General features: G+C 23.5%; 1 protein-coding gene across 1 annotated transcript; it reads right to left on the bottom strand.

The window, feature by feature from the left end:
• Positions 1-1,303: 1,303 nt before the first annotated feature.
• On the bottom strand, positions 1,304-10,915 carry LOC107999785 (long-chain fatty acid transport protein 4-like). Its single transcript, XM_017059810.3, has 11 exons — positions 10,253-10,915; positions 9,110-9,352; positions 6,667-6,817; positions 6,151-6,388; positions 5,577-5,799; positions 4,273-4,471; positions 3,753-3,945; positions 3,518-3,664; positions 3,289-3,426; positions 3,032-3,189; positions 1,304-2,955 (listed from the first exon to the last, which is right to left on the bottom strand). The coding sequence occupies exons 2-11, from the start codon at positions 9,298-9,300 to the stop codon at positions 2,647-2,649; spliced, it is 1,947 nt and encodes a 648-aa protein (XP_016915299.3). The 5' UTR covers positions 9,301-9,352; positions 10,253-10,915; the 3' UTR covers positions 1,304-2,646.
• Between the last annotated feature and the right edge of the window lie 620 nt (positions 10,916-11,535).

Genomic DNA, 11,535 nt, shown 5'->3' with positions numbered 1-11,535 from the left:
GAACAGTGGGAAAAGTTTGTAAGCTAGAAATTTCATAAATTTTGTAAAATATTTAACATTTATAATATGTGTATAATTTATTCGCTGGACTACAAATATTGATCACAATTAGCTTTGAAGACGTCCAGCAAAATACGTAGTATAAAATGTTATTTAGATAAATTTATAAGTTGAATATAGGAAATTTTGTCAATGCATTTGTCAATGTATGAAAATGAAATTCTTTATAAAATAATTTAACGAAAAATATGTGCAACGTATTACATCATACATCTTTTTTATGCACAAATGTTAAAATATACACAATCATTCTGCAATATTCAATATGCAAAAATTATATTTATGCTCATTTCTGTATACAAATATATGATAATACAAGGCACTTCATTGTTAAATTGGATATTAAATTTGATTTTTTTAATATATTTGAATTTTAAGTATACATTAATTTTGCATATAAAAATTTAACATTTAAATTATTATATATCTTATCATCATATCTATTTCAAATTTAATCGATATAAATTGAAATAAATTAATATAATTTCAAAAATATGAAATGGTTGCGTCATCGTTATATGATGTAAGCAACTTAGGATTGTTTAAAGAAATTTAATATCCTTAACATGGCTGCAGGTCGGTTATAAATACTAGAAAAAAACCTGTCTTAGCTTCGTTAATAATGAAGCTTATTATATAATTGCCATAATTATTACTTATGATATGAATATTGCTGTTACGCTATGTTCATATTTGTAAATAATATGATGACGTTTCTATAGATATAATTAGAGTACATGAAGTGAAATGATTTTTTAATAAGATATTTTATTTAATTTTTCAATTATCATCTATATCAACTGGTTATTATTTTTATCTGTGGTATCAATTTTGTGAATTTTATGAAGTTATTTTAACAGTAATAAAATTTATAATTATAAATGAAAACTATCAATATATGTAATATTGTATCTTATTTAAATAGATAAATTTATGTGCAAATTATTTCATAAAATGAAAGGCTTTATTTATTATTTGATTAATTATTAAAAAATTTTGTAAGAATTTAAGAGTTTTAAGTATTCTATAATTTAATTAATTCTTCAGTTTTTTAAGAATCTTATTTATATTTTTTTTAAGAATGCTATAATATAATAAATATGATAACAAAATATTCCAACTCGACTGTAATTCTTGAAATTAGTAAGAAAGATTACTCTCTAAAGACTATTTTAAACATTAATGATGATGCTTTAATATTATGTGATATTAAGGAATAAATCAAATTGTTGCACGTTGTATAAAGTGTAATTATTTATTTACAGAAACCTGTATTTATATAATATCGATTAATAATATACAAGTCGATAATATGCAATATATAATTAATAGTTCTATAAAATTTTATAACTTATATGTATTCTAATGTTTCTAACCAATTTTTTTCAAATAAAAAATTTTGTGAAGTACATATTTTGAAATACTAATTTCTAAATTTATGATATATTAAATACAATTATGCATTTTTTTAAATATGTAAAAATATATATACAAAGTCATTTTTTAGAAATCATTAAATAATTATTCAAAAGCAACAAATTAATTATTGATTATATGAAGATCGCTTCAATAAAATTTTCTAAAATACATATTTTAATTTTATTAGTCGACTATATAAATTTTAAAATAAATATTGTTTAAATATTTTAAATTTGAAAACATTTATACGATATTTTAAGTATCAAATCTACAAAGATTACTTAAATATACAAACAGTGCATTATTAAACAATCTTTAAATATGGAAAAATTTTAGTTACAATTCTGATTATTATTTTAAATAGTTTGAAGTAGAAGTGAAATTTTGTTTGGTTCAATGTTACATTTTTATAACAAATTTATATACATCTATTATTCCTTGATATCGGAATTAATATAGTATTATGCTTATAATATTGAGCTTACATATAATATTACGCTTAATCGACATGTATATTCACATTTTTTTTAATTCTATTATTTTGGTATAAAGATATATAAATTCAAACAGGATAAATGCAAATTGAATAATCATATAAATAAAAAAATTACAATCGAAATACGATGACAAGTTATATTTAATATATAAGTAATTTACTTTTTTTTGATTCAATAGTCATAAACAGAATTGTCTAAGAAATTTCTGAGTATCTCAGAAATAAAATATTTTTGTTAAAAAATCAATATTATATTAAGAATGATTTTATTCGTTGCTATTTTCTTATCTACAATGCCAATTTGTCTTATGCTATGGACCATTTCATTTGATTAAAAATGTACAGTATTTATAAAATAAACAGGAACATGTCACCATATTTATCTCTCGTTGTTGATGACAGAAATATTTTTTTGTTATATAACATAACAACCTTTTTTTCATTCTTTTTTCTATTTTTGAATTCGTAAAAATAACTCTTCCCCGTTCAATTTTATGAGTCGGAAAAACATCCATCTATAATTCTATGATTTTATATTTGATTATTACATAAAATCCTATGCATTGTATCTACAAGGCGCGTGCAGAAGTTATGTTCATGTTATAAAAAAAAGTTATATATACTTGTCCTCTAACTTTTACAAGTATATCGAACGAGTAAGTATCTAATGACTAAAACTTTCTTCTTCCGGAAATAATTTCTTGATAAAGTTCTGGTGTTATTTCGACGTATTCCTTGTTACCAGCTAGAAAATACATTTTATCTTGAACTTTATTCGGATCGAAACCATCCTTTTGAAGATTCATTTTCTGCAATTTAAATGTTCCAGTCATTTCAAGTTCTTTCACAATTCGCAGGAAAATTGGTCTTGCATATGCCGGCAGTGCTTTCTCTAAACCTTCTGCGAGAGCTTTGAAATCCAAAAGACTGTCCGGATCAACTATCGCTGCCATTCCTGCCCTTCCTTCCATTCCAGGTACCTTCAATGATATTATAATTATTTTTTTAAATTTGATTAAATCAAACTTTAAACATAATTATTTTCTTTAAAAAAACCTGAACTCCGTAAACGGTAGAGGCTCTTTTTCCTGCAATACTACTAATAACTCCTTCCACTTCTGCCGTAGCAACATTTTCTCCCTTCCACCTATATGTATCACCTACTCTGTCTTTGAAATAAAGATAACCAAATTCATCCTCTACTAAAATATCACCTGAAAATAAAATTGAGAATAGATAATAATGTTTAATAAAAATGTTTAGTGATTTTTAATTCAGTAGAAGAAATTATATATATATATATATATACTCACCTGTTAGAAAAGCTTTATCACCTTTAATAAATACATCTTGTATTATTTTTTTTTTCGATTCTTCCTTATCTAAATATCCATTAAACTCTCTTAACGCATTTCCTTCTTTTATCAATCCTATAAACATTCCTGGCTCGTCTATATTACAAAGAAAAAAATATTTATTTTTATATTTATATTCCTTTTTTTGACTAATGTTTAAAACAAAGTATCAGTGTTAAATTCTCACTTGTTCCTGCTCTTATACATAAGCCATTTGAATCTCTCACAGGCTCATATGTCTGATTATTTACTCGGATAATTGCTAAAGGATGAAATCTTCGTGGCACAATTAATGGTACAAAACCAACAGCTCCAATCCGACCGTCAAAGTTAGCTTTAATACATAATAAGTAATATTTAAGAAATTTTCTTTTATAGTATTTTTTTTTTTATTCTATTATAACTGAAATATCGAATCTTACAAATATTAGCATTTCCTTCACTGGATCCATAAAATTCAGAAACTCGTTTAATGTTAAAACGTTTAACGAACTCGTTCCAAATTTGTGGCCTCATACCATTTCCAAACATAAGTCTCAATCGATGTGCAGTATCTTCCGGTTTAGGTGGTGCACTCAGCAAATAACGACACATTTCACCGATATATTGTGCTGCCTGATAAATGAAATTACTGTTACACGATGTAATACGTTAAATATGCTTAGTAATTAAATATCAACGATATAAAAAAATAGTTTAATAAATCGTAAAATTAATTAGAAATTTAAAATAATTTTTTAATCGAATATCTTAAAAATATTAATGATATCAGTAAATTTATTAATTTTTATAAAATTTAGTATTCAATGAAAAAAATTTTGCAAACAGATAAACTGTTCCTATTTTCTAACATCTAATCGATATTGTGAGTAAAAAAAAAAAAAAATCTAATCAAGCATCAATTTTACTGAGATCGTTATAGAAGTTTTGTAAATCACCTACGGTACAGTTATATTTGATGCAATCTGTCCAATAAGCCGATACTGAAAACTTAGTCCTTAACACGTTCGGTACACCTTTAACAATCGCGAAACCTGCCCCAATCATTCCACCAGCCGTATGATACAATGGATTTGGATTGTATAGGATATCATCTTGTCTCATGCCCAATAATTTAAAAGGCATTATAGTTAGTAAGTATCTACAACGCAAAAATCATTATCCCATATTAAAACTAAATTGATGGATCATATTTCTGTGTGTTTCTCTATAAATATTTTGATATTACATAATAAAATAATTCGTGTCATCGTATAATGATAATATTAATATGACATTTAATTTTAAATTGGAAAAAAAATCGTTCAATTTTCTTATTTATATAATTGTTTATATAATTTTTCTATTAAAAAAAAAACTTTATGATTCGTGGCAATTAAATAATTTTATCTTTTTTCAACACGAACGAGGTTCAAGATTACGACGAACGATATATTGAAGATTAATATAAAATACAAAGAATTAATTGAAAATTTATATAATAAACAAAGATGAATATTAATAGAGACAGAAATTATGAAATTTTTATTAGTAAAGCAGTCACAAGGCAAGCAGACGGGAAGCAGTTTCTAGGTAAAGCGACTACATTTACATGTAATCCTATTCTCGACGAGTCGTAAGGCTTTGCTGAGAGGATTATAGATCATTTATACGTTCAGCAGGGAGATCATTTATTCTGTGCACGGAATTGTATCTAAGAATAAATGAAAGTTTAAAAACATTCCTATAAAAGTGACACTCGCTTTAATAGAATAGAGTTCATTGTTTTCTATTAATAATTATTTTGTGATAAGAATAATAGCAATAAATAAGAAAGCAAAGAAAATGGAATAATCGAAAAATTAAGTTTCGACGTAATATAATCGATAATTATTTAATTGTAATCAATCACGAAATTTATTCGATACATTGTTGATAAAAAATTATTGATTTGGCTTCAAGTTTCTAAAGAAGAATACTTTAATTTATTGTTTAAGACTGACCCAGATTTGAAAGATCGATACTTTTACATAATAAATGAAGTTTTGTGTCAAAGATTATAGTAAATTCTTGGATATAGATGTCCAATAATATTATCAACTGCCTTGACCACTTTCAAATTAAAGTTCAATGCAAAAAAAAAAGGTAAAACACGTGGAAACCTTTCAAATAGTTTGATTGTATTTAAATTATTGTAGCAATATAGATGCAGTACTATTTTCTTTCCTATTTTTCTAAAAAAAGAAAAAAAAAAGAAATTCTCTTACCTTGAATTAAGAATTATTGCTACTTTTGGTAAACCGGTGGTACCACTTGTGTAGATGTACACCAACTTATCGCGGTAAGTTGGTGGATCCTTTACTATCGGTTCACTTGTACCAACTTCCGATATAAGTTCGTTCAAATCGTATTCGCCATCCTCGCATTTAGATTTGTTACAGATTTTGTATTTTATAATTCCCTGAATCGAATCCTTAATTTCATCGAGAGCTAGAGAAGAAAATTTCATTTCTGAATGTTTTATATCGTTTAATTTTATTTATAAAATGTTATTTATAAAATCATAAACAAAAATTAATTATTATTATTATTGAAAGAAGATTATAAAAATATTTCTTTGCAGTTTAAAAAATGCTTGTTATTAATATTCACAATTGTTTTCTAGAAAAAATACTTTATACAATAATACATTGTATTTTAATCAATTTGCTTGTATTTTAATCAAGACAGATAAATGAACATTGATACATTTTAAATTCTCTCTTTTTCTTTTATAATTAAATGATAAAATATAAATAATTAAATGATAAAATATAAATTATTGTATATTGATTTATTTACCAGATGAGTATTCTTCCATATAAATAATACTCTTTACTTTAGCGATACGAAGACAATGAATTAAAGATTGAAGACGTAAATTTGTATTAATCAATGCAGTGATAACACCGAGTTTCCCCAGACCAAGCCATATTGCAACATGCTCTGGCCTATTTGACATCATTAAAGCCACTGCATCCCCTTTTACGTATCCTGCGTTTTGAAATACATTTGCTATTTGATTGCTATATTTATTGACCTATAAATTTCAATTATATATTATTATTATTATTATTACTATCTTTTTATATTCATAATATAAAATTGGCGAAAGAAAATAGATAAATAATATAAATAAAAATGTAAGAAAAAATTGATGCACAATAAACGCGCATCATGTTATTTGATTATAAAGATAATATAATATTTTAATACATTTGATAAATCCTTCTTCCTTGATAAGTCTATCAATTTTAATTAAATTATTTTAAATCGTTTTAAATTGTTGTGAATTTGTAGGTTTTATTTAATACGTACATCAGAAAAAGTCCAAACTTGATCTTCGAAGAAAAAACAAGGTTTTTGAGGATTACGTTCCATTCTTTTCATAAATATAGCCGGGACAGTTAAATTATTTCGATCATGTTTTTTTATTTCCTTTTCTGCTGTAACAGCACGATAAAGAAATCTGGAAAATATAAATATTAGGATTTCATTTAAATTTAAAAATTATTGATAAAACTTTTGTAGTTTCTTTAAAACTTTGTCAAAAGACTAAAGTCAAAAAACATTCAGTATTATAAAAAATGACAATTCTTATTATAATAAATATATAAAAGATAAGTATCTTTAAATTTAAATAAACTGTAAAAAAAAAGTTTGGAAATTTATCTAAAATTCTTAAAAAATACCTTTACAATAGTAAAAAGTAAATATCTAGATTTAAAGAAATGAATTATAAAAAAAAAATAGCAATTATAAAAGCTAAGAAATAGTAAATATATATAATAGAAATATAATATAATAAATATATAAATATAATAGAAATATAAATGGTAAATAGATATAAAATTTGATTGAAAGCTTTAATATTTAAACATATTAAAAAATTTAATATATTCTAACATAATTCTAAAAAAGATGACATAATATAATTTTTTTAAAATTTTTGATACTTATCTTATTTTTTCTACTTACCTTTCTCTACCTCTTTTTATTAATCATATTTTCAGTAACTAATCATTTCATGACAATTTACTTCTATAAGATTCTAATACTAATTCTATAAGATTAAAAAACATGATTAGTATTTTTATATAGAATATGTCATTTGTTTTTGTATAATATATCAAGAGGAGATAGAAATATGAGATATCACTTTATCTATAAATAATAAGCCTCTTATTTATTAATTTTTATATATAAATTATAATTAAAACTTGCAAACAATACACATTCAATAGAATTTATTTTCTAAAAATTTCAAAAATCAAGAAAGATATATTATTGTATGATTATATAATAATTGAAAAGAACAAAAAATTTATCTAAAACTTTTACAAATAAAATCTCAGATTAAAATTTCAATGCTAGAAGAAATTTTACTAAAAAAATTGAATAAAAAAAATTAGAAATATTAGCTTATATAATTAAAATTAGAAATATTAGTATTAATATAATTACAAAATATTCTGAATAATGTACGATATTCGACATTTTTTTTAATTATTGAAAAATAAGCAAAAACTTTTGCTTGTATAAATTTATTTATCAAAATATATATACATGTTTAAATACATTATCATATTGATAAAAAAAATAAAAATATAAATATTTTAAGAATATTAAAAATACGGATTATTCAATTAAAAAGAAATATAAATGATCATATATAAAATTAAAAGCGAATCTATCTTGTAAATATACCGACATATAAAACGTATTCGATTTTCACATGAGAATGCACACATAAATGTATTCTAAGTAACAGTATCATATCCCGATTCAGTGGACTATAAAAGACTATTTTTATATAAGGCGAAAAACATACTATTTGTTATGAAATATAATGGAGAAATAATAATTGATGACTGATTTTTCCATCTTTATATCTTTTCATCATCTTTTAGTCTTCTAATAGTCTTTCAAATGTTCTTATTCAATTATTCTTACATATTAACATTTCTACATAATAAATTTACATAATAAACGAAGTTCATTGATTTTAATAACTTTTTGCATCGAACAAAAATATCATAATTAATATTATATTCTTGATTCTGTCGTTCTTATTGCGTTATCATGATGTGACATAATCATTTTTAATATATAAATAGATAAAATATATGTGCATTAATGAAATTAGACATTGTTTTTTCTAACCGTCTATTTGATAAAATTTATGTAGGTCAATGACACAATTCAAAAAATATGTCTGATACATTTTCTTATCGAGAGCATATATAGAATAATTTGAAAAACAATTTTAATGTTCTCATATATGCGTTCTATCTTAGTTCTTCTATCTTAAGTTAAATAAATAAAATAAGATAAAATTGATAAAAAATTGTTGTTGTAAAAATTGAATTAATCAAGTTAAACGGATGTTTTATATCACGATGAATTATGAATACATAGAACAAAGGAAAATTTGCAACTAAATGTGTAAAATAATGAAGATTGTCGATAGACTTGCGAAGACCTTATGCACTTTAAAAAAAGATCAATATACATAAATAACTATATAAATAAATAACTATTTCGCCATTTTCGAGAAAATATCAATAATTAAATAATTTTTTAAAAGAAAAATATTTTTTTATCTTCTAATTTTTTATTAACAAAATTTCGGATTTTTTATTTTTACTTTAGAAAATTGACAATACAATATTTGAATATATTAAATGAAAAGTTTTAAGATTTTTACTTAAGATTTTATCACTATTTATATAATATTAATAATTATAAGTTTGAAACTTACCTTATATCTCGAGGTAGAATCTTCATTATGACATATAGCTTCCGATGAAATCTGCAGATGACAGGAAGCAACGCCAAAGCAAGCGCGATTTGGGCGATTTTGTTGAATCCAGGGAAACCGAATCTCGTTGCCACCACACCAAACATCGCAGCAATTACACCCAGAGCTAATAGTAGAAGTGTAATATCCATGATCTAGCGTCACTCAGTCTGTTTACTGAGTTCTGATACTCGTACCCCGAAACTGAAAAAAAAAAAACGTAACAATCATTTAATATAGAAAAATAAAATATCGAGGGTTATTTTTGGAGTGAAAAAAGAAATGTGACAAAAATATTTACTTATCAATTTAATTTTTCTCCACTTTATATATAAAATCAATATAAATCAATATAGAGCAATCTATGTAGGACGATAATTCTTAGATATTTCAAAATTACATAAGGTATTAAAATCAGTAGCTTTATTTCTGAATCGTATAAAGTGCAACGATCAATACTTAGCATTTTAAAGTTTTGATAACATGCCGATGTAAATTATTTATACATTCGAGTTTTTCAATTTCCGATTGATGAATTTAAGTCGCAATGGTTAGTGTTTTGATGCCAACAATAACGCATCACAAACGATGTTTTCGTTTGAGAGCATTATACATCATATAAGCAATCCTTCACTACAATATAATTTTAAATTAAGAATTATTGCGAGTCAATCATTCTTTCTTTCAATTTTTGCAAAAAATTATTTCTCTTCATTTCAGAATTGCACGTGCAACTGAATCTTCCGCTATCGCTATAGAGACATGCGTGTACCACAACAAAGATCATTTATATCTACATGTATATATACATTTTACGATCAATATTACATTCACAATCGCGTAAAACATCCCGTTTCATGTTTTGAAAATCATACGATTATTCTTTTTTGTTTTTATGAAATTGCATTTAATAAAAAATCAAGGAATCGATATTTCGAAAGATGTAATATCATTAATATATTATATTATAATTTTTATCGTCTAATTTTATGATTTTTTGATACAATATAATTTCTTAATATTTTTGAATAATATTTATGAAATGCCGGATAATTTTCATAATGATTTTTTTATTATAATTACATAATGCACAGGGACCAGTACCTGACACGTTTTACGAGGTACAAGAAGCACCACGGTTGATCCTGGATTAAAAACTGCACGAGACAATGTACAGATCAATATCCTGTGCTTCGCGGAGCGAGAAATGCCACTCTCAATTCACCAACAACACTAAGCGACTGGCTGAACTACAGCCACTACGTTCCGACGACACTTCGCTATTGCGCCACCACTGCAAATAATTCCTATACGATAGCATGCACACAAGGTAGCAAAAAATCGAAGTTTTATTTTAACAGGAACCTTAGCAACGTTTCTTCAATCCCACGTTTCTGAAGAACAACTACTAGGTTTTAAGCATGCTCAGCTACTCAGCGAATCGGAGCAAGCGCCGTTTCACTTTTATTTTTGGTTTTAAATTTGTATTGAAAAAATTTTTAAAAATTAGATTAAAAATAAATAATGAAAGAGAATTAAAATGGCCGAGTAATAAAATTCATTAGAATTATTTCTTTAAATATAATAATACTTGTAATAATTATAATTTATTTAATTTATTAATAAAATATATTTTTTATTCATCTTTTTTATTATAGAATTATATAAATATAATAAATATAATGTCAAATATCAAAATTTATTCATAAATATATTTTATAATAAAGATTTAATTTATGGAATGGAAAAATTATAATTTTTAATAATATCAGAATCAGATTACAATGCCATCTATATATCTATATTTGACGAATCTATTATAATTTTATCAATAATAATATATTTATTGATTTTAGAATGATAATAAATTGATTTTTTATTATCATTTTTATTATTAATTTTTTGGATTATATATTTATTTATATGATTATTTATATATTTATATGATATAACAAATAAATATATTGAAAATTATAAATATAATAATATATAATAAAAGAAATATGTTAATGTTATCTTATAAAATCATAAAATTTTTTATATTAAAAGTAATTAATTATATAGCATATTGAAATTGTTGAATAAACAATACATTATATGCATTATGTGCATATATACGCGCATAATCTGAGCAATGGATACGTGATCAAGAATCAAACAGACGAGATATAGATAATAGATCTAATTCTAAAATTTATTTCGAATTCTATAAACTTTATTGTCGGGATGTATATTTTTGTGTATCATTTCTTTTGCCAAGTGTTTCAAAATATATAAATATATAAAATACAAAAATATACATAATGTATAATATTTTTTTTTATTAAGGATTAAGAGACATTATAGTTTAAAAAAAATGAAAATATAGATGAAAATATATTCAATTG

The sequence above is a fragment of the Apis cerana genome, linkage group LG16 (assembly GCF_029169275.1).
Source record: "Apis cerana isolate GH-2021 linkage group LG16, AcerK_1.0, whole genome shotgun sequence".
NCBI lineage: Eukaryota > Metazoa > Arthropoda > Insecta > Hymenoptera > Apidae > Apis > Apis cerana.
Note: the sequence above shows the minus strand (reverse complement) of the source record. Positions and strands in the feature narration are given on the sequence as shown.